The 25,367-nt window shown below is 36.2% G+C and overlaps 1 protein-coding gene across 2 annotated transcripts in view; it reads right to left on the bottom strand.

The window, feature by feature from the left end:
- The window catches only part of G2E3 (G2/M-phase specific E3 ubiquitin protein ligase), a 60,644-nt gene that overhangs the window by 14,311 nt on the left and 20,966 nt on the right, over positions 1–25,367 (bottom strand). The window contains exons 2-10 of one of the 2 annotated variants that reach the window (XM_011941843.1): positions 25,070–25,110; positions 19,062–19,159; positions 16,435–16,536; positions 13,466–13,590; positions 12,276–12,441; positions 7,908–8,014; positions 6,830–6,946; positions 3,562–3,686; positions 3,328–3,460 (exon numbers count right to left, since the gene is read on the bottom strand). In XM_011941843.1, the coding sequence (XP_011797233.1) occupies positions 3,328–3,460; positions 3,562–3,686; positions 6,830–6,946; positions 7,908–8,014; positions 12,276–12,441; positions 13,466–13,590; positions 16,435–16,536; positions 19,062–19,159; positions 25,070–25,106 (1,010 nt within the window). In that variant the 5' untranslated portion in view covers positions 25,107–25,110. The remainder of the gene's footprint in view (positions 1–3,327; positions 3,461–3,561; positions 3,687–6,829; positions 6,947–7,907; positions 8,015–12,275; positions 12,442–13,465; positions 13,591–16,434; positions 16,537–19,061; positions 19,160–25,069; positions 25,111–25,367) is intronic. The other variant, XM_011941844.1, reaches the window with a different exon arrangement.

Below are 25,367 nucleotides of genomic sequence, written 5' to 3'. Positions count from 1 at the left end.
AATTATCTCAAATTTAACCAACCAGTGAATTCCAGTTTAATAATCAGAATCTCAGGCCGGGTGTGGTGGCTCACACCTATAATCCCAGCACTTTGGGAGGCAGAGGAGGGTGGATCACCTGTGGTCAGGAGTTCGAGACCAGCGTGACCCACAGGGAGAAACCCTGTCTCTCTATTAAAAATACAAAATAAGGCCGGGCGCGGTGGCTCAAGCCTGTAATCCCAGCACTTTGGGAGGCTGAGACGGGCGGATCACGAGGTCATCCTGGCTAACACAGTGAAACCCTGTCTCTACTAAAACGATACAAAAAACTAGCCAGGCGAGGTGGCAGGCGCCTGTAGTCCCAGCTACTTGGGAGGCTGAGGCAGGAGAATGGCGTAAACTCGGGAGGCGGAGCTTGCAGTGAGCTGAGATCCGGCCACTGCACTCCAGTCTGGGCAAGAAAGCGAGACTTCGTCTCAAGCAAACAAACAAAATAAGCCGGGTGTGGTGGCGCATGCCTGTAATCCCAGCTACTCGGGTGGCTGAGGCAGGAGAATCACTTAAATCAGGGAAGCGGAGGTTGCGGTGAGCCGAGATCGCGCCATTGCACTCCAGCCTGGGCAACAAGAGCGAAACTCTGTCTCAAAAATGACAAGAAAGAAAGAAGGAAAGAAGGAAAGAAAGAAAGCCCCAACTCTCACTTTCCTGGCTAATGGCTATAATTAAGTTTCTTAATTCTAGTTTACTTCACGTTTACTATATCCTTTTTTTAAAAAAGCAAATGTAATCTCTGCTTACTATGTAAGAAAATGTCTTTGAGAGATCACACAGTATATTTTAAATCATAAAGTCATAATTAACAGTAGAGCTAATATTATAAACAGAATTCACAATTCCTAAAATAGTACCTTTTAGTCTAGACCAGTAAGTCACAAAGTGTGGTCCCAGACCAGCAGCAGCATTACCCCAGAACTTGTCAGAAATGCAAACTATTGAGCCCTACAGCACATCTATAGAATCAGAACCTGTCAGCATGAAGTCCAGCAATCTGTTTTAACAATCCAAGTGACTATATAAACCAACCAGCTCAATCACTCCTTCCCTCAGTTTCTCCATCTGTAACTGGAATTAATGTTCTCAAAAATAAATCTGTTTTGGGCAATGCCCATGGATCATTTTCTATACCAAGTATGAATTTGTCCCACCCCAAGACATTACAGTGCCCTAGTGTGGGCCAGGTTTTGCTTTTTCTTTTTTTATATCATCCTCTCGTCATTAACTCATGTTGAATAAAAGCCAAAGTCCTTTGGAAGTAAGACAATTCTTCAGAAACATACCTTTTTTATAGCAGGTTGATTCCTTGCTCCTGCCTGATCAGGGGAATGTTGATGCTATTCTTCTAAATATGACCACATGTTAAAGCAGGAGCAAGGAGTCAAGCTTCCCTGGTGTAACATCTTTGGAAATCTAAATATTAAAATTATTTTAAAATAATGTGAACATCTATTTTGATACTAAAAGTATAACAATATTTGTAACAGATTTTTCCGTAGAGTTAACACAAGTGGCATAGTAAAACAGATATTCTTCAAATTTTGAAGAGTACTTAATATTCTACCTGTCTACAAATTCAGTTATCAAATGTCTTCACAAAAATTATCTTTACTATCTTCTAAGGTTTTAAACTTGAAACTTTTTTTTTAGAGACAAGGTCTTGCTGTGCCACTCAGGAGAGAGTATAGTAGCATGATCATAGCTCATTGCAGCTTGACCTCCTGGGCTCAAATGATCTTCCCACCTCAGCCTCTTGCCTAGCTAGGACTACAGGTGCACACCACCATATCTGGTTATTTTCTTAAAATATTTTTGTTGAGATGAAGTCTCGTAACATTGCCCAGGCTGGTTTCAAACTCCAGGGTTCAAATGATCCTCCCACCTTAGCCTCCCAAACTGTTGGGATTACAGGTATGAGCCACCATACCCAAACTGAAATTATTTTTAACAATAAAGTATTTCATCATGCTTAGCGACTAATTTTCTACTTCTTCCCTATTGGGTAAAGCAAGGCTCTAAAAACTCTTTTGCAAATCTATATAAACATAAAAATCTTAACTACAGCTGAATACCCGACATCATAAAGATGTAATTCCAATCTTATTTAATTAAGATTTTGAAAGTAACTTATTATTTTGCTATCTTTTTTTTTTTTTTTTTGAGAGAGTCTCGGCTCTGTCACCAGGCTGGAGTACAGTGGCACAATCTCGGTTCACTGCAACCTCTGCCTCCTGGGTTCAAGCGATTCTCCTGCCTCAGCCTCCCAAGTAGCTGGGACTACAGATGCCCAGCTAATTTTTGTATTTTTAATACAGATGGGGTTTCACCATGTTGGCCAAGATGTTCTTGATCTCTTGACCTCGTGATCCGCCTGCCTAGGTCTCCCAAAGTGCTGGGATTACAGGTGTGAGCCACGACACCCAGCCTATTTTGCTATCTTATGGGAACAGAAATTAATGTGATAACAGTATGTACGCCTTAAACTTTCTAAAGGGAAGAGCTGACATTTAGACTCCTGACATTGACAGTAAACAAGCAAACAATGATTATAACATCAAAGCTCACACCTGTAATCCCAACATTTTGGGAGGCGAAGGTGGGAAGACTACTTGAGATCAGGAGTTCAAGATCAGCCTAGGCAACATAGCAAGATGTCCATCTCTACAAAAATTTAAAAATTAGCTAAACATGGTGGCATGCATCTGTAGTTCCAGAGACTTGGTAGGTTCAGGTGGGAGGATCACTTGCGCCCAGGAGGTTGGGGCTGCAGTGAGCCATGATCATGCCACTGTACTCCAGCCTGGTAACAGAGCGAGACTTTATTTCTAAAAAAAAGACAAAAGAAAAAAAAATTTCTACATTAAATAGGATTCTTTCCTTTTAATAAGATGACATGGTATGCTTGATATTTTAATTTCCTGTCTTACTCTATAATCAAATAACATTTTAAGCACATTTTCTAGATCAGTGTTTTTCAAACTATCTTGAAAGTGATCTATAATAAAAAATATATTTTACATCATCACTCCATACACAAAAAAATTAATTAGGATAGATACACTTTTCCCAAGTATGATGCATTTTGGTATTTTGTATTCTATTCTATCCCATTTCATTTTCTTTAAAATGCTGGTTGCATTGATTTCATGATCAAACGCTGGGTCCTGAAGGCTGAAAAACACTCTTCTAGACTACTGTATGATCACCTAATATTCTAAATGTGTATGGCATTTCCTATCATAATTTTCTCCTAATAGATTTTTATGTATTTCTCCAATTCAAAATACATACCTCAGTAGATCTTTACTCTGGGATCCAGGTGACTGCCTGGGTAATTTAGGTGATGACTCTTCCAACAAACAATCTGTAATCCCCACATTATTAGAGTTGGGTAATACATGTTTTTTGGCTTTTTGGAACTCTCCTACAGATTTAAATTTCCATGTTAGCATAACAGAGATATAGGTAAAAACTTTTAAATAATACACATTTGAATAAAAACTTTATTCAAAATTACAAAATTACCTGAATTGTAGATAATACCCCTACATTCCAAACACTCCCAATTTTGCTCCCATGACCGTAGTGAGGAGCAGGCTAAATGTGTGCCACTGGAACCACAACACTGACAGCGCTTTATTTCCCATTTGCTGAGGACATAAAGAAAAGCAGATACTTACATTTTGTTTATTCTAGTTTCAACCACTAGCAATGTCCACAGGGTCTGCCTTCTTACACACACACCCACACGCACACACACCCACCCAATCGATTTTCTAAAGGAGGAAAAAGATTATCTGCTTCTCTAAATATCTCTAATGTAAAAACCAAAACTAACTTATCACACTCATATGCACATACACAAAGAATATAAACATCAGACAAAATATGATTAAGAGGGAGAAAATAAATGTTTCTTTCTACTTAGAGATGACTATGTTTACAGGGAGATTGCTGTGTCAGTGTGTCTGATATGGAAGAAATATTCAGTAAATTTCAAGGTGAGGACTATTTCCTAAAATAAGCTTGCTCAAACACCTCAGGTATTGTGCAGTTCAACAGAATCCAGACCTCCTACCTGATTCATATTTATATTCTCTGTCATCTGTTCCCAGCTCCATGTTTCCCCACTGTGTTATGTGATGTATGCCATCACATATTCATATTCATATTTTCTCCATGACTATGGGTGTGGGCTATAGTGTGGGGCTCCAGCCTTTTTGTTGGGTATGACTACACCTTCTCTGTTTAGAAACAGATTTAGCTCCCTGCGTGTATGAAAGTGTGAGTGGCAAGAGAGGTAACTAGACATCATCCCTACCCCAGAGGTGGGGGCATATCATCCCTCTGTGTGGGTGTGCGTATGTCAGTGTGTGTCCTCTATATGTGTGAGTCTCTGCCCAGTGACAACAATAAGGAGGAAGAAACAGCTAACCTAAGTGCTTATTATGCTCCAAGTCCAGTTCTCGCTGTGTTCATATGAAAAGTTTAATCCTCACAATTGTGGAAGGTAGACAGAACCACTGTTACTTCCATTTTAAAGAGGAAATCAAGGCACAGAGGGGTCAATAACTTGTCCACTCAAGTTCACATTAGCCAAGTTTCAGATTGAGGTTTCCACTTCAGTTTATCTAGCTTCAGACATGCTCTTAAGCACTAACTACACTGCTTTTCGCTAAAACTGCCTTCCCCTCACTAGGATGAGACGGTGTGAGATTACAAAGCAGTCACTCAGACAGACAATATCTTTGTCCTAGGACAAAAAGTTGTAGCTACTGATTGAGAGACCAATGGTATACAAGAAATACATATAGGAAAAGAACAGCCTAAAATAAATTTGAAAAATATCAATATTATGAATGTATTGCTTCTTAAAATCCTATATACATTATGTCATCTATGTCTCAGCAAAACTCTTGAGGGAGGTATTATTGGTGTTAATGAATGAATAATCAGGGTCACTAGATAAATAACACAGGCAAGAATACAGTTACTTGACACCTTCAATGAGATTTCTGCCTTCTAAGAATTTTTGGTTTAATAGCATTAAATTTAAATAACGCCAACTATACTCTAACAAGCACAATGAAGGGAACCCCTAGCCCAGAGTAGGGAATCAGAACGAGGAGAGCTGCTTACAGGAAACTTTCCAGAGCAGGCTAGACCTTAGCTGAATCTTCACAATTACGTAGTAGCTGATTCAACCTTGTTTCATGTAACAAGGCTCCCAATATTCTGCTCTATACACTGAGCTTACTATGTTAAGTAAGATTACATAACAGTGATAACAATTTATTGAAATTTCCTATATAAATTTTGTAAACTGGATTTGTTACTTCTTATCTACATCTTAAAAAATGAAGATACTCTTGGTTCCTACTATGCAACACAGTACCTTGTACCTAAAATGCACAAAATGACTGTTAAATAAAAGAGCCACTGACATTACGAAAGAGTAATCAATAAATTTCAAATGTCAAACCCTTTTTATAGTGGTCCAAAAGAAACAGTGCTAGATGAATCTAGTTAAATTACCCTCTAGAACAGTGCTGTCCAATAGAAATACAACGTAAACCATATATGTAATTTAAAATTTTCCAGTAGCCACATTAAAAAATATAAAAAAGTTAAATAATATATTTTTACTTCCAAAATATTATCATTTTGTTCAATATGTAATCTACATAAAAATTATTAACAACAAATTTTAAGTTATTTGGTCATATAAGTTCTTTAAGTCATAATAAAATGACTATGGGCTGAAAAGTGTCTCCCTGCACTTCATATGTTGAAGTAAATCTTAAATCCTAGTACCTCAGAAGGTGACTGACTATACATGGAGATAAGGCCTTTTAAGAGGTAATTATGGCTGGGTGTGGTGGCTCATGCCTGTTATCCCAGCACTTTGGGAGGCTGAGGCGGGCAGATCATGAGGTCAGGCATTTGAGACCAGGCTGACCAACATGGTGAAACCCCATCTCTACTAAAAAAAATACAAAAATTAGCCAGGCAAGGTGGCATGCGCCTGTAATCCCAACTACTCGGGAGGCTGAGGTAGGAGAACCGCTTGAACCCCGGAGGCGGAGGTTGCAGTAAGCCAAGATTGTGCCACTGCGCTCCAGTCTGGGCAACAGGGCAAGACTCCATCTCAAAACAAACAAACAAAAAGAAGAGGTAATTACAGTAAAATAAAGTCAGATGGTTGGGCCCTAAACCAATATGACTGGTGTCCTTATAAAAATAAAAGAGATTAGGACATAGACAACACACCAGAGGGACAACTCGTGTAGACACAGCTAGAACACAGCCATCTGCAAGCCAAGGACAGAGGCCTCAGAAAAAAACAAACCTGTCAATACCTTGATCTTAAACTTCCTGCCTCTAAAATTATGAGAAAATAAATTTCTTTTAAGCTCCCCAGTCTGTGGTATTTTGTTAATGGCAGCCCTAGTGAATTAAGTCTTTGGTATGTATTTACAGCACCTTGCAGTTTGGAAAAGGGAAATTTCAAGTGCTCAAGAGCCACATGTAGCTATTGGCCACCAGATAGAACAGTGTGGCTCTAGAAAATAGAGTCTCGTGATAATACAACAGAGAAATAGGTTACAACTATACTAACCGCAAAAATTTCTCTGTAAACAGACGTAAATGTGCATTAGAAAATATCCCTCATCTCAGTTTAAACTTCTAACATCCTAAGAGCAAAACTACGTTTCACTAACTATAAAACCTACTTTCTCAGCAGAAGGTTTAAACAAAGAACCACTAAGAACAACTGAATTTTCAGAAATACCTATCAGGTGCATTATAGTCTCGCCCTTCTTTGCAACGACATCTTCGAACATCACAACGCTCATGGTGCTGCAGAAGCTCTTGATAAGCGTTTTCCTCTAATTCCCAGGAAGCATCTCTATGAAAGAAACAAGATATAAAATATGCTGTGACCTATAAATAATGTTACATAAGAGGATCAGGTATGAATCTAAAAATGAAACTTTTTTTTTTGAGATGGAGTCTTGCTCTTTCACCCAGGCTGGAGTACAGTGGTGCAATCTCGGATCAAGAGCAATTCTCCTCTGCCTCCTGGGTTCAAGCAATTCTCCCTGCCTCAGCCTCCCAAGTAGCTGGGATTACAGGGGCCTGCCACCATGCCTGGCTAGTTTTTGTATTTTTTAGTAGAGATGGGGTTTTGCCATGTTGGCCAGGCTGGTCTTGAACTCCTGACCTTGGGTGATCTGCCCGCCTCGGCCTCCCAAAGTGAGGGGAGGGATTACAGGCGTGAGCCACCATGCCTGGCCTAAAATAAAAACTTTTATATACTTAGGAGAATAATAAAACGTGTTCTTTTTAGGATTTTCTTTAAGATATAAATCCATTAGTATTATTTTATCATACAGTAAATTAGTCTCAATGAATTTTCATGATAAATGAAAAGTTAACAATAAATTTTTTACAACACATTTTTCTAAATATTTCACTTTCTATTTTTAATTTTAAGTTCACTATCATTATTTCTGGATTCTTCATGCTTAAGTATTAAGAAAATTCTTACATATTTTAAATCACATCTTGATTCTCTCAATTTATACATACCATTTTGAAGTCTCTTATAATTGTGTACAAAGTCAATCAATCAAAATTAGACATAGCTGAGCTACTTATAAAGAGAGTATAAATCAATGAATGAGACATTCATGACACAGTCCTTGTTTTCCAAGAACTGGCCATCTGGGGGAGGAGGTTTTACATTTCACCATTTGAAATGGCTACCTGTCCATGCTCACTGAATCAGACATAGGTGATCATTTCCATTGCTATTAAATCCTACATTTAAAATATCTCTTTTCATCATAAGGCTAAATGTTACTCACTTTTCAGGAATATGAATTCCCATTCTCAACATCTCTTTCTGAAAGATGTCACTATTACTGCATATTGTACACCTAAAGAAAAACACTCCCGCATTTATTGCTTGAACCTACAGTGGAAAATAGAAAGTCTACTGTTAATGATTTAAGTCTGTTATCAGGTGATGTATTATGTAACAGAACATGTGCTATTTTTAACAATATATTATGAAAACATTTTCTATGCCAGTGGGTTCTCAAACTTTGTCCTTATAAACTAAGTTATCCCACTGCTAAAATCTAGAATTCTTTTTTTCCCCAATGGTTTAAAAAAAGCTAATTAATACTTAGCTTTACATCACCCATATAGTTTTTCAATCTTACTGTGTAATGTTACTAAATATTGTGTTGTCCTCTAAAATGTGAGAAAAAAATGAAACTCCTGAGTTACTTCATCTAGAAATGGCGTTTAAATGTTACATAAAAATCATCACTGGTTCTGTTTTTAATTCAAACTCTAAGAGAGTTTTCTTCCCAAAACGAGAGAAGTATAAAACCTATCCTCATTGCTATAGCAAATATAGATACAGAAGCACCAGACAGAGGGTACTCAGAAGGAAACAGGAAACTGTAAGCCTACTGGAAAGAGTAGCCAGTCCCCAGTAAAAACTAGTAGGATGCATTTAATTAACATATAGTTAACTCCTGCTTTATAGATGTCAAACACCATGCCTCTAGAAGGAACCAACCCTTTTGACACTTTGATTTAGAATTCTGGCCTCCAGAATGGTGAGAGAATAAACTTGTTTTAAGCAGCCAATTTGCTATGGCAGCCCTAGGAAATGAATATACTACCAGTGCCACTAACTGAAATATAACAGTGGTATATAAATGGAAACATGATTAAATGAATCAATCATTAGCAAAATACAGAACAGTACCTAAAACATCTTGGAACCCTTAAGATTGCAATTAAAATGCTCACTGATTCAAGGATTACAGAATTACTGCTGACCCCTTTGAGCACCACCTAGGTCAGTGGAGAATACTTGGCCAACCTGAAACTCTCCCAATGAACTGACAACAAGGAATTCTAGTTTGAGTTCACAAATGGGACTCTTCTTTTCAAGGGTTCACAATATACATAGAGAGGATTCAGGTGTTTTAAGAAAATAAGGACAGGTTGAATATCCCTAATCCAAAAATCCAAAATGCTTCAAAATTGGAAACTTTTTGATATTATGTACCAAAAATAAAACATGACAGATTCAACTTCAAGGAATTCTAGTGAGTAGGTATACAGGTATAAAACTACAATATTGTGTAAAAGTATGTGTGTATTTTAAGTATACACATGAAAGAAACACGAAGGAGTACCTAAGTCTACACTGATAAATACATCAGAAGGTTAGTAAAGCACAAGCTAAGTTTAGAAGAAGAAATAGAGGTTTGCCAGGAAAATAGGACAAAAGACATTCCAAGGATGGGGAATAATACATATGAAGTTTCCCCAGCAAGAGAGAGAATGTGCAATTAGGAAAGTACAATTAATAATATATTTAAGGATTACATTCTTGCCAAAATGAACTAAGTAGAGGCTAGGTAGGTAAGTTAAAGCCAGCAGTGTGAAGAATAAATTAAATAGGCAATAAGGCCCCAGAGAAAGACCAACTAGTGGTCTACCAAAAACAGTGTCTGAAATTAAAGCAGTGAGAGTAGAATTACAATAAAAAGGATATACAGAATATACTAAGTAGACTTGATTACACTTGGAAAATGATTTATGGATGGTGAAGAGAGAAGCTAATAAAGAGGATTCCAGGTTCAGACAATTAGCAAGTGACACACACACCCCCACCCCCATATATGGAAGGGAAACAACAGGTTATTGAAATCTCTGCATCTAAAGGATATTTGAGCAATTGCAGACAGATGCCAAGATCTTTAACTAAATATGGTATACAATAAAAGGAAGTATCTGGTAGAAAGGGGAAAAACCAGGATAAGACACATAGAAGATACCAACAAGACTAGAGCAACGATAGAAAAATCCAAGCTGAACAAAAATAGTGATAATTCTCTTGACACAGAGTGGAAAGTTTTTACCAATTTCTTTGATATCAATCTCTAGTCTCTTCTCCCAAAATCCCAATGTATAGCATTTGTAGTGGTTAGAAATAATAACATTTGTTTAACCACATACAGCTATCTAGATTGGATAAGACTCCATGTGCTATTTCAGTTAAGAATAATACCAGAGTACAAAAGTTATTGGAACTCCTTTAGAGAGAGTGACTCAAGAATTAGCCCCATCCTTAGTATGCTCTAATCAAGTATAGTAATAATTGCTTAGTGATATTTATTGTAGACCGGTGTCCATGTGGCTGTGATCTTCGGTTATATTTGCATAAAGTAGACCTAGTCTTTTTGTTAGTAATATTATTTCTACTTTTTTAACGACAAAATTAAAAGTCGGTATTTTCAGAATGTTCACAAAAGGCCTTAACGATACTAGATCAAGTTTGAGAACCTTTCTTTGCTTAATTATTAACATATAAATGAGAAAAATCTTATGAAAAATAACATACTGCTACAAAATTAACAAGACGACACATTTGGCAGCAATTATATTCATCCAAATACAAACCCTTAATTAAAACAAATTACTTTTTAAAGATTCTCATATAATATGAATAGGTAAGGATAACACTTCACAATGTTGTTTATTAACTGCACTCTCTAGGATCCTTTTATAAACACCTCTTTGCAAGTATTAAATGAATTTCTAATATTTCCCCAACAAAACAGGCTTCATCTAGCATTTTTTTTTTTTTTAAGATAGAATCTTGCTCTGTCTCCCGGACTGGAGTGCAGTGGTGCTATCTCGGCACACTGCAACCTCTAACTCCTGGGTTCAAGTGATTCTCCTGCCTCAGCCTCCCGAGTAAATGGGATCACTGGTGTGCACCACCACGCCCAGCTAATTTTTTTTGTATTTTTAGTAGAGACAGGGTTTCACCATGTTGGCCATGCTGGTCTCGAACTCCTGACCTCAGGTGATCCGCCCTCCTCGGCCTCTCAGAATGCTGGGATTACAGGCTTGAGCCACTGTGCCAGGCCTTCATCCTGCACTTTTAACTGAATAATCCTAAGCATAAAAGTTCAAGGTCCATACCAAAAAAAAAAAAAAAAAAAGGCATCAAACTTTACTACTTTTAGTACTGTTAGTATTTTTAAGATTTTATTGAAATAAGATAATTTACATCTTTTTTTTTTTTCTGAGACAGAGTCTTGCTCTGTGGCCCAGGCTGGAGTGCAATGGCGCGAACTTGGCTCACTGCAAGCTCCACCTCCCAGGTTCATGCCATTCCCCTGCCTCAGCCTCTCTAGTAGCTGGAGCCTGCCACCACGCCCAGCTAATTTTTTTTTTTTTTTTTGTATTTTTAGTACAGATGGGGTTTCACCGTGTTAGCCAGGATGGTCTTGATCTCCTGACCTCGTCGTGATCCACCCACCTTGGGCTTCCAAAGTGCTGGAATTACAGGTGTGAGCCACTATGCCCGGTCTACATCTTTTAATTTTTAAAAATATGTCTGTGGACAATTAGTAATAATAATCTTTCATTTTACTAAACAATAATAAAATTTAAGAAACAGTAGTAAACTTAAGCTTGTCAGCTGGCACTTTCACATGTACATATTACATATTTGATGTTACTAATAACTGGAATCTTTTTAAAGTTTTCAAGTATTTTCAGAATCAAAAAAATATTAAATTGTCTAATGTGTGTTTTATCATATTCTATTTACTTGAAAAGTAGTAATAAGGTTTGATACATAAGATGACTCTCAAAGAACCAATATTTTTAATTAATTGACAGTAATTAACTCCCTGTTAAGAAGTTATGGTAAAGTGTTTACCAAAGGGAAGAAAAGCCTACTAATGTTTAAATATCTTAACTTGCTATCAAGTTCTTATCATTTAACTTCTTAACTTCTTATCATTTCATCTTAACATCATTTAACATCTTAACTTCTTATCATTTCAAATATCCTGGTTTTCCAGCTTAAATATGTAAATGAAACTTAGGAATTAAAATCTAGTTTATTCATTGTGAAATCAAACAGAATCCTTAGGTAAAAACAACAAAATTCTGTAAGTATAAATATACACTAAAAAGTTTCATCTAAAGTATTTTTTGAATCTTAATTGTATACTTAAATAGGGTGAATTTTGTATATAAAATGTGCTTCAAATTAAGTGCTTTAAAGCTGTTTTAAAAATAACAAGTGATAAGCGCTAATACACGTCAATTCTTTCTAATTTAAAATTTAAATCAGCAAGCCATAATTTTATATCAATCAGAGCAAGCTTACAAAACATGTATCTTACCTGTAAACAGTCTCTATGAAACCAAGCGTTCTTACAACAAGGACTTCGTAATATGTTATAACTTGGAATAGGCTCAATAAATTCCAAGCAAATGGTGCAAGGTAAGGACTCTCTATAATTATTAGATGTAATTATTTGAACAGGTCGATGGTTCCAACAAAATGACCTAAAAATGCAAATTATTTAAAAAAAAAATCTCATGAACTGAAAGCAAAACTTGGAAAACGCTGTAATTCACATATACAAAATAAAATTCATTTGTGTCTGTCTCATAATTCACCCACAACAGACTGAAGACTTAAAAATTAAGTCTCACAATCTATGACCAAGGAGAGAGCTGAACCTTCGAAATCTGAACTTTTCTGTAGTGAGACTTACTTATACAGAATTTCAGAAACTAATTATTATGTTGAGAATCCTATGTAATATTGCCAGCAATGCAGTATACACGTTATTGTACTCAACTACTGGGTACATACTGTTGTGCTCAAAATCGTATAAAATTAAAGAAGGCAGGAACTTATGCCTAAAAAATAGTTTAGTCATATAACACATAAAATGCAACTAATAACCTATTACCAATTCACTTTATCTCCGTTTGTGTTTTCTAAACTGTAGTTTTCTTACATGGTAACAATCCATTAAATAGGTCAAAAATCCAAATACTAAAAGAAATAGAACACTTATGATACCAAATGTCAAAATTCATAAAATCTTGATGTTTAAAGTTGTACTCAGGAAGCAAATATTTTCAGGGGTATCCTAGGGCATAATATTTATTTTGTGGACTCAATCAAATTTACATGCCTTTGATTTACTCAGTGAGAAATGCATACAGCCCTGTGAAGAGTAAGTCGACAATAATTCTAAAGAGGGACACAGAAATCTAGAATTATGTAAAGGTGGAGATTTTCACTGAATTATGGATAAATTAACAATTTCATGTTATATCCAAATGCTGAAATTTGAAGAAGAATACTAACCATTAGGTCCATCCTAGACATGGTAATTCTCAAGACTTGGCACACAGAAATGACCCCATAAGGGTGGGTAGGAGGGTAATATATAATGTTATATCTAAACTCTGATGCTCTAAACAGAAAATTTATACTAGTATTGTATCATTGGGATATGTATTTTCCACTATTCTTTAACACTGAACTTTCAAATTTAGCAGTTAAGTAACTCACGCAAAATTGCCAGTAAACTGGAAAATACATTCTCTCTGAAGTCCACATGGGAAATGATAACTTCGTTTACATCGAGGTGCAACACATCCAATTGAAGCACCATTTTTCTTGCAAACACAGCATTTCTAGAAGAATATGTGAAAACAGGGGTCACAACATAAAAAATCTGACTACTATAATATGATCAAGACATAAATAAATACTCCTTGTGGGGAATCTGAAAATTATTTCTTCATGTAACAGCTGTGATAATGGTATGTTAAATAAATTTCCTGAAAAAACTGTTTTACCCAGAAACAATCTAAAGACAACAAAGATTCACTCCTATAACAATTTCGATAAAGAAAATATCTCTTGCCTAACATGTGGATAAGACAGAGAAGCCCCTTTTCCTTCCTACTAAAATATTTTAAATTGAAGGGTTTACAAACATAAAAGCTATATACAGAAACATCTCATTGAAATCTCAAGAGAAAGCACATAAATTAGGCAATACTCATCAAGAATAGGAAAATACTATAAACCAATTTGTAAAAAAATGCCTAAGATCACTCTATTCTGACCAAATGAAAAAGTGTTAAGACACCTATAGTGGATTTAGAGTGGTCTCCAAAAAATTATGCTCAGGTCCTGACTCCCAGTAACTGTGAATGTGAACTTCTTTGGAAACAGGGTCTTTGCAGATGTAATTAAGTTAAGGATCTTGAGATGAGATCATCCTGGATTTAGGGTAGTCCTTAAATCAAATAACTGATGTCTTTGCAAGAGAAAGGAGAGGGAGATTTAAGACACATATACAGAGAAAGGTCTGTGAAGACAGAAATAGACTGGAGTTATGCTGCCACAAGCCAAGGTACTCCAAAGGTTGCCAGTAGCCATGTGAAGCTAGGGGAGAAGCATGGAATTAATTCTCCCTCAGTGCTTCTAGAAGGAACCAACCCTTTTGACACTTTGATTTAGAATTCTGGCCTCCAGAATGGTGAGAGAATAAACTTGTTTTAAGCAGCCAATTTGCTATGGCAGCCCTAGGAAATGAATATACTACCAGTGCCACTAACTGAAATATAACAGTGGTATATAAATGGAAACATGATTAAATGAATCAATCATTAGCAAAATACAGAACAGTACCTAAAAAACCTTGGAACCCTTAAGATTGCAATTAAAATGCTCACTGATTCAGGGATTAGAGTTACTGCTGACCCCTTTGAGCACCACCTAGGTCACTGGAGAATACTTGGCCAACCTGAAACTCTCCCAATGAACTGACAACAAGGAATTCTAGTTTGAGTTCACAAATGGGACTCTTCTTTTCAAGGGTTCACAATATACATAGAGAGGATTCAGGTGTTTTAAGAAAATAAGGACAGGTTGAATATCCCTAATCCAAAAATCCAAAATGCTTCAAAATTGGAAACTTTTTGAGTGCCAACATGATGCTCAAAGGAAATGCTCATTGGAGCATTTTGGGTTTTGGATTTTCAGATTAGAGGTGCGCAACTGGTAAGCAAATATTCCTAAATCTGAAAAAAATTTCAAATCTAAAATTTCAATCTAAAATTCTGGTTCTAAGCATTTTGGATAAGGGCTATTCAATCTGTAGTTCCAAACCATAAGGGGACCTTTAGAGACCACCTTTTACCACAAGCTCACTATCACCAGGAAGTTTAGGAATTATGATACTAATATCTCACATTTAATATCTCACATAGTCCTTAGATTCATGCTAACCTTTCTCCCAAGGTTTTTCCTTGTGCCCTAGAACCTCTCTTTTTACTATTAACTCTCCTACCTTCTTGATATCTTCAAAAATAACTGCTTCCACTTCTTTGCCTCAACTAAAATAATAAATGTTTCTATGTGCTTCCCTTGTAGACCTTCTCGAATAAAGCTGTTTATTTTTCCATCCTCCTTAATTTCCAGACTTGACACAGGGAGGGACATGGACAGGGGCAGGAAAGGGGACAAAGAGAACATTATTTTAGTTCTCTGTTCAATATTATAGGCCACTACTTGATTTTCTCACTTTGAAAAATTTGGACCTTTGAGCCTAATGACATTTACCTTTCTGTTATCTGCTAAATTCCTAGTCACTCCTCCACCTCAAGACTTTGGCATCTGTCGAAACAAAGTCTAAACAACTTCAGCATTTATGGGACAATCTTTCTTTGACTTCTTCAACTATAATGTGTCAGTGTCCTTCATTTCCCCTCCAGTGTAATGATGAATCCCCTTATCACCCAAAATGCTCCCCCATGAAAATCATTAATTCCAGTATCACATTCTCTAAACAGAACTCCCTATACTTCAAATCTCATTCTTTCTCATTATTTTTACTCAGACCATATGGAGACATTTCCCTGCATACAGTATAGTGGCTAATACACAGAAGATGCACAAATGATAGCTGAATGAGAAAGGAGTTAAAGTTTAGAATGCCTATCCTAGAGAATAGAAAGGTGCACTGAATATAACCACACAATGTCAGAAAAGGGTCAGGAGACATGGAGATCATGAATTGCCAGTCTGCAAAGCTGTGTAATTTCTAACTCAACCCAACATTCCAATCTCAGCAACTGAGGTATAAGAATAAAAAAGTAAATGGTTGGGTTGACTCAGGATTGAAGGTTTGCAGAACGGCAGAGTGGAGTTATGATCATAATTTTGACGGTCAGAGAAGACTGACCATCAGATCATAATTCTGATGGTCAATTCTGATGGACATGTTGGAATAAGATAAGGAAGTGAAGTCGGTATTGTCACATGTATTATCCAGGGTCAACTAAGCTTTCTTTCATGGGCAAAAATATAAACTGTCCTCCTAAAACTTACCATATTTAAATGACAAAAATATGCATTGAAACATATAATCAAAGTCATAAATTTCTAGTACAGAAACCAACATAAAATACTTCCCAAGTACTGGCAATATTTATGGCATTTAGTTAATATTAAAATAATTTACTTACCAGTTTAGAAGCTCTATTCACTTCCTTCCTGATGTCTTCTATTAGAAAACCATAAACTCCTTCTTCTTCTTTACCTCTCTGCCAAATTCCACTTGACATCAACTATGAATATATTCTCAGTTAGAAAATAATCTCTAAGAAACTAGTTGGGCATTAAAAATATATATCCATACTATTACGTCTAATAAAAAAATAGACATAAAATGGCTCAAATTTCAAGTAGTTCCCTATAGGAGTTATTTTTCATGGTGAAAGTAAGAGCTTACTTACATTGTTTGATTCAGAAGGCATTGTATATTATCAGCTTGTATATCCTAATAAGTTTCTAAAGTATTCCAGGAAGTAACAGAAAAAGAAAGAAAAAGAAAAGAAGATAGGAAGGAAGGCGGAGAGTGGTTAGGTGGGTTAGAGGAAGAAAAAAAGAAAGAAAGAATACCTACAATTAAGCTCAACAAAAAGGAGTGGTGAATACAGATCGTGACAATTCAGATTAATTCAGTGACATTCCAGGCTAACTCTAAATCTAGTAGAATTCTTAATCATTAAGGCATTATTTAAGAGAAAACATATTGAACCCTAGACAACATAAACGTTTGATTTTTAAAAAATTTTTCCTTATCCCGCAATGCGACAGTAATGAATGTTTTACTTTTTAAAAATTTGACTTAAGCTTCATTGTTTATATATGCTAAGAAAGCCTGAGTCAGAAAACTTGTAGAATGTGAATAAGAAATCCTGGCTTGCAAGCCAGGCTCTGCTGAAACTTCTGGAACCCTAGGCAAGTAATTTAATGTCTCAAACCTTAAACATGAAAATAAGAACATTGGATTAGATTGTATCTAAGTCTCTTTCCGCTCTAGCATTCTATTACCATTTGTAACATCACTATACTTTTCTGTTCATAATGAAATAGAATATTAAAAGTTGAGTCTGGGGTCAGTACTTTTTTTTAAAGTATTACACTCATTGAATAAGACAGAACATAAGGGAAATTTTGATATGATCAACTTAAATGTATTACATAATTCAAAAACACTTTGTAGAGCAAATTTGTGATTAGAATTTTAACCAGTATATCGTAAAGAAAAACAAGTGATAACAAGTGACACACACTAAGAATTTGTTATGAAAACATAACCTGCAGACAGATAAAACAGCTCTCCTAATTCTACTGCATAAGAAGTAAAATAATATAATCTTCCTTTCCTGACTGGAAAAAAAGTAAAATAAACATACAAAAATGAAAAGATTTTCTTTTTACTGCAAAACGTAATAGACTCTAACTTATAAACGTATTTGGAATGACAACTTCATGTTCTCTTATAAATAAGTTCCCAGGCCAGTGTACTACTCTATTTAACCTATGAGGTACTAAAGCACAAGACTGTAGTCTTAGAGGACCAAGGAATACTTTAGGTAGTTTCTCAAAGAAGCACTGAAATAATTTTAACATGGATGGTGGTAGATTTGAAAACATGTCCACAATTTGTTGATACTTCTTCCTTCAAGAAGTGGGGCTTAATTCCCCTTGAGTGTGGGCTACTAGACTTAATGATTTGTTTCCAATAGAATAAAGCAAAAGAGACATTAGTGAGTGGTTGTGATGACTAGGTCATATGGTTCCATCTTGATTTCTCTCTCACTGTCTCCCTCTCTCTCGTCACTTGCTTTGGGGGAAGCCAGATGCCATGCCATGAGTAGCCTTATTTACTAAGAGGCCCAGGAGATAAGGAGCTGAGGTTTCCTGACAATAGTCAGGAGATATTGAGGCCAAAAGCCACATGAAAGAGCCGTCAGAGGTGAATGGATCCTGCAACCTAGTAAAGTCTTCAGCTGTAATCTGACTGACATCTCAAAGATAACCTCATGAGACTCTGAGCCCGAACTATCCAGCTCAGCCAAATTCCTGACCCTCAGATACTGTGTGAGATGACAAACGTTTTATCTGCTAAAATTTCAGAGTAATTTGTTAAGAAGCAGATAACGATACAGTATCAAGAAACACTGTATGTACTAATGCAAGGTAGTAATGTGGCATGCTAAGGCAGTAACATGCCACTAATATCTTAAGGCACAAATTCAGTGAGGTGAAAAATTGGTGGAGGGGAGGGGAAACAAAGGAGAGACTAATTCTGAGTATGAAATCACTCATTTGCTTTCTTCTGAGTGATGCATAAAGTAACTGGTTTCCTTTTCCAAAAATATTTATTACCTTTAGCCAAAAGGTTTCTTTTCAGGTTCTGTGTGAAATAAAATACTTTTATTCTACTCCCTGAACCCTCAAATAAGTCTTTTCTCAGATTTATCACTAGCAATAAATGAAGTAAGAAAGTGGTAAAAGAAATACTCCCTTTATAGACCTAATCCTTTTCTCCTTTTTTCACTTAGGCCTTAAACAGAAAGAAAGAAAAAAAAAAACCAAACAAGTAATAATGATAGGTCTTTATATGTACCAAGTAACTTCAGAATCTTAGAATTCAATATAAAAAAAGTCTATTTTTAGAGATAGACAAAATGAGATCTGGAGAAGTTAAATGACTTATCCAATTCTCAGAAATCAGTGTCAGAATCTTACTATCTTCTTTAGAATACCAAATTTCTAAAATTTAATTATAAATTATACTCACCAAACAGTAGTAATGTACAGTGAGATTCCATTTCTCCTTAGTTTTCTTTTCTCCATATTTATTAGGACAGTCATCATTTTTTCGACAGAAAACACAAGCTAACAGTGAAAAAGTAAATAGATATAAAACTGTATTTAAATTTTTCAAAAAAACCTGTGGAACTGGTGCTTCTCTCAATTTCTGTGTTAAAGTCTTTCTGAGAGAGCAAATCATATAATATGGACATCAGTAACTTAAAATTTCCAACACCTACTTCTGAAACATTAATGTAACTTTATGCTCTTCACCAATCTTTAATGATGAATGCCAGTGTACGGTTAAAATGGCAATTTATGAAGTAACATCACTGAAAATGACAGACTGGGGAACTACAAAACTCTGATTAAACTGCCAAAAACTGTTAGAATTAACTTTTTAGAAGCTCTACAATCTAAATAAAAACTTACAAAAATTAGGAGAATGCTTAATGAAGAAACAAACTACTAATTTTGATGAGAACATTTTAACTTACCCACCTACCATTCCCCACTGCCCACCTGGGCAGTGGTTTTGGGGTGGTGGCCCATGTTCCTGGTACAGATTACTGGTCCAAGTGGGGGTAAAATGGACCTTGTTCTAAAAAAAAAGTGATTGTTTTGACTTGTATGATGGCTCCCTGAGGGATGAGCTCAGATGCTTGCCTTTCTTTCACCTATTTCAGAACATTCTCAGGGCTGGAGCCTCTGCTGTTTGTCAAAAAACATTTGAAACAAATATACTAGCTGTAGCAGCCTAGGACAAGGGAAAACAGACAGGGAAAGCAGCAGACAGACTGAAAGGTGTAGGAAAGAAGAAACTGGGAAAAGAGGGTACATGAGGGAATAAAAGTTTGGAAAACCTTCTGCATAATACTGGAGAATCTAGAAGTCCACATGCATGCCCAGAGATGTACACATGCTCAGAAATGACCCAAGAAATCCTAAGCTGTCACCTCTGGCTGATCTTTAGGCTCATGCAAGCCTACATTAAAAAAGAAAATCCCAAATCAATAACTGACTTACAATTTAAAGAACTAGAAAAAAGAAGAAACTAAATCCAAAGCTAGTAGAAGAAACAAAAAAAATAAAGATTAGAGTAGATATAATCAAAATAGAGAATGGAAAAACAATAGAGGGAGTAAAGAAAAAGTTGGTTCTTTTTAAAGATCAACAAAATTGATAAACCTTTAGACTAACCAAAAAAACAAGGGAGAAGATTAAAAACTTACAACAAAACTACAGTAAGCAAAACAGTGTGGTAGTGACATAAGGATAAACATATAGATCAATGAAAAAAGAGTCCAGAAATAAATATATACATCTATGGTCAAATGATTTTCAACAAGAGTGCAAGACCATTCAATGGTGAAAGAATAGTCTCTTCAACAAATAGTGCTGGGACAACCAGTTACATGTAAAAGAACATAGATGAACCCCTACCTCGTACCATATATACAAATTAATTCAAAAACAGTCAAGGACCTAAAATAAAATTCTTAGCAGAAAGAATAAGGGTAAATCTGTGTGACTTTGGATTTGGCAATGCTTTCTCAGAGTTCACATGACACTAAAAGCACAGGTAACAAAAGAAAAAAATGATAATTGGACTTCATGAAAATTTAAAATTTTTGTGACTGAAAGGACACTACCGTCTGGGTGCAGTGGCTCATGCCTGTAATCCTAGCACTGCGCAAGGCCCAGGCGGGCAGATCACAAGGTCAGGAGTTTGAGACCAGCCTGGCTAACATGGCGAAACCCTGTCTCTACTAAAAAAAAATACAACAATTAGCTGGGCATGGTGGTATGTGCCTGTAATCCCAGCTACTCGGGAGACTGAGGCAGGAGAACTGCTTGAACCTGGGAGGTGGAAGTTGCAGTGGTGAGCCAAGATTGTGCCACTGCACTCCAGCCTGGGCGACAGAGCAAGACTCTGTCCCCCATCAAAAAAAAAAAAAAAAAAAAGGCACTATCAAGAGAGTGAAAGACACTCTACACAATGCAAGAAAATATTTGAAAAACTACATATCTAAGGATCTAGTATCCAGAATGCATTAAAAAAAAAAACCTCTTATAACTCAACAACAAAATCACCAACAATCCAATTTAAAAATAGGCAAAGGCTTTGAATAGACATTTCTCCAAAGAAGATATACAAAGAGCCATTAAACACATTAAAAGATCCTTAATATCACTGGTCAGTAGTCAACAGAGAAATGTAAATAATAACCACAACGAGATACCACTTCACACTCACGAGGACAGCTATAATCAAAATGTCTGACAATAACAAGTATTGACAAAGGACTGGAAAAATCAAAACCATCACACACTGCTAGTAGAAATATAAAATGGTGTAGAGCCTTGGGAAATAGTCCAGCAGTTCTTCAAAATTTAAACAAAGAGTTACCATATGACACAGTAATTCTATTCCTGGATATATATATCAAAGAACTGAAAACAGATGTTCACACAAATACTTGTAAACTAATGTTCATAGCAGCACTGTTCACAATAGCTAAGTAGAAATAAGCCAAATGTCCATCAAAGGATGGATAAATGGAAAAACAAAATATGGTATGCCCATATGATGGAATATTATTCAGCAATAAAAAGGATGAAAGTAGTAATACATGCTATAGCATGAATAAACCTAGAAATATTATGCTAAGTGAAAGAAGTCAAGCACAAAGGGTCACAGTATTACTCAATTTACTTACGGATTACTTTATCCAACATAAGTAAATCCAAAGGGACACACAAAAAGCAGACTAGTGGTTACCAGGGCTGATGACAGGGAAAATGAGGGGTGACTACTTAATAGGTACAGGGTTTCCTTTGAGGGTGATTAAAATGTTTTAGAACTAGATACTGGTGATGGTTTCACAACATTGTAAATGTACTAAATGCCACCAACACCTCAAAATAGTTAAAGTGTGAATTTTATATCTATTTTATCCACCCCTCCCAACACACACACAAATACAACTTGTAGAGTCAGAGATCTGAGTTAAGACTCAACTAATGCTTTTTTAGAAAACTGTATATACTTACAATGTTTAGCATGATGTTTTGATATATGTACATATTGTGGAACAGCTAAATGGAGCTAATTATCATATGCATTACTTCCCATATTTACCACTTATTTGTGGTGAGAATAGTTAAAATCTACTCTTACTAATTTTCAAGTATACAATACATTGTTACCAACTATAGTCACCATGTTGTATAATAGATCTCTTGAACTTATTCTACCAGTCTATTATAAAATTTTGTATCCCTTCACCAACATCTCCCAATCCTCCCAACCACTGGTAACCACACTATACTGTTTCTATGAGTTTGACTTTTTTATATTCCACACATAAGTGAGATTATGCAGTATTGTCTTTCTGTGACTAGCTTATTTCACTAGTGCTTTATGACTCCATTTCCTCATCATAAAAATGAGGATAATAGTAGCTACCTCAAAAACTATGCCTTAGTGAGGACTAAATAAGACAGTGTATATTAAAATAATTAACAGGATATGACATATAGACAGAACTCAATGTTAGAATTAAAATAACTAATCTTTTCTGATATATGTTTATTTATACAGAAAATTTTATTAAGATGCTAATGAAACAAGTTGAAAATCACTAGCTGAAAAGACAGGATCCCTAAGAAGTAGATCCCTACAAGACGAAGGATGTTTGCATCTCTAAATGATTGCATGCCGCAGAAACTCCCTAACTGCTCCATCTTCCTTAACCCATGCATACTGGACTGTAACCTGACCAAGTAATAAACTTCTATTACTTTAAACCAGTAAGATGTCAGGGTTTACTAGTTATGGAAACTAGTATTATTTACCTTGAATAATACATGTAATCAAGAATGGATGTCACATGTTAAAAGTTATTATATTTGTGAACAGGCGGCTCACCAAATAGATTCTAGAACTGAAAGAAATAGGATGAGCTCATATTTAATATAGGGAAAGAGCCTAACTATTCCGCCCTCCCTCACTCCAGTTTAAAGGGATAAGTCTGGACGGGCGCGGTGGCTCAAGCCTGTAATCCCAGCACTTTGGGAGGCCGAGACGGGCGGATCACGAGGTCAGGAGATCGAGGCTAACACGGTGAAACCCCGTCTCTACTAAAAATACAAAAAAACTAGCCGGGCGAGGTGGCGGGCGCCTGTAGTCACAGCTACTCCGGAGGCTGAGGCAGGAGAATGGCGTAAACCCGGGAGGTGGAGCTGGCAGTGAGCTGAGATCCGGCCACTGCACTCCAGCCCGGGCGACAGAGCAAGACTCCGTCTCAAAAAAAAAATAAAAATAAAAATAAAGGGATAAGTCATAACTCAAAGTCTCTCTCCTAACGCTTCAAATATTTCAGCTCCTCTTCCTTCCCTTCCATACAAGGGAGCTGTTCACATTAACGCCAGCAAATTGCCATTTGTTCATATTGGACATCCTACACTAGTAAGCTCCACCTTAACTCCATCCCCAATACCTACACTTTTACCTGCAAGTGTGCATAAAGCTCAAGAGAAAGAGGACTATGTAGAATTAGCTGAATCTACAAAAGAGGAGTCCCTGTGAACTGGCTGAAACTACAGAAGAGTGAAAATTCTTGCCATGAACCCTGGACGGAGGTGCACCTGCTGTATGCTGTGGACCTGTGGTTTTCCATTTGTTCCTTTCTCCCTCTGTCTCCCTCTACCCAGTATGGAGGGCCCTGAACGCAGAACAGACTAGGTTTCAGGCATGCATTTTTATAAGTAAATTATTTTTATATTCATTTGTACCTTCCTGTTTTTAATGTTTAAAATTTGGTAAAATTGTCCTGATTTCATTATATTTATCATTAAGATTGCCATCTAGTGTAGTAAATGATACTCGTTTCTATTACAATAATGAAGCAGTTTCTACCTTAAATACATTCATGAAAAGAAACAGTCAATCTTAGGAAAAAGTATCAATAGTAGGTGTGTATTTGCATTTGGCAAATGCATAGAGGTAGTCCATGAAGTACTAGAAGTTTCAGAACTATTAGCATAGCTGACAGAAGTCTGGAGGCAGAAGCAGGGAAAGAAAGTAGAAGAGGTTTAGGAGCACACATTTCCTTTTCCAACAAAATGTGGTGTCAAAAGATACTCTAAAAGTAATGGTCAAGATATAGAGCTGTAAGAATATTATTTTAATTTTAGAGGGAATTTAAAAAGATCTAAAATACAGTGGGTGAGGGAGTGTGGCAGAAGTGTGTAATCATTTAAATTCCTCATCATATAAACAGATACTGTTTATAATAAATGAAGAAAACAACAACTAAAAGCAAAGGTCAAAACGGACTGCATCTATTTGGGAAGATTGTTGTGAGCACATAGAGGTAAGTTTTCCTTTTCCTTTTTTTTTTTTTCTTGAGACAGGGTCTCTCTCTGTCAGTTAGGCTGAAGTGAAGTGTTGCGATCTCTGCTCACTGCAACTTCTGCCTCCCGGGTTCAAGTGATTCTCCTGCCTCGGCCTAGCGAGTAGGTGGGATTACAGGCATGCACTTCCTGGCTAATTTTTGTATTTTTAGTGGAAATGAGGTTTTGTCATGTTGGCCAGGCTGGTCTTGAACTCCTGACCTCAAGTGATTTGCCCGCTTCAGCCTCCTAAAGTGCTGGAATTGCAGGCATGAGCCACTGCACCTGGCCAGTTTTCCTTTTCATGTTAAACTTTTACATACTGTTTAAATTGTTCTCATCTGCATTTTTTCCTTTAAATAATTGTTTTATTGAGATACGAATCATATCTTGTATATATACATTAGAAATAAAACTTGGCAAATAAATTGTCTTCTGATAGGTTTTTGTTGAAATAAATATATGCAGTATTATTCTTTAGTACGTGGACAAACGAACTAAGCATGTGCCAGGGAATTCATTCCTCTTCAGCCCTAATGTTTGAGTAACATATTTAAAACTCATTGTAATAAAATTATTTTAAATACAGTTACTTACCAAGGTTCTGTGAGTCACCAGGTTTATCTTCATTCATTTTACTAGGAAAAATAACATTAACACAGTCAACTTAATTCTAAGAGTCTCAAATTAACAACTTTTATTAAATGTAGTCAATGCATAATGACAAGTAAGCCATATAAAACTCTAGTATTTTAATTTTTCTTACCTTTAATACATCTAAGACCAGTAGTTCTCAACGGGGGTGTTAAGAGTTGGGGAACATCGGCCGGGCGCGGTGGCTCAAGCCTGTAATCCCAGCACTTTGGGAGGCCGAGACGGGCGGATCACGAGGTCA

This window comes from Colobus angolensis, unplaced genomic scaffold (genome assembly GCF_000951035.1).
Source record: "Colobus angolensis palliatus isolate OR3802 unplaced genomic scaffold, Cang.pa_1.0 Scaffold202, whole genome shotgun sequence".
In the NCBI taxonomy this organism is placed as follows: Eukaryota; Metazoa; Chordata; class Mammalia; order Primates; family Cercopithecidae; genus Colobus; species Colobus angolensis.
This window is presented reverse-complemented; position numbering and strand designations above follow the sequence as displayed.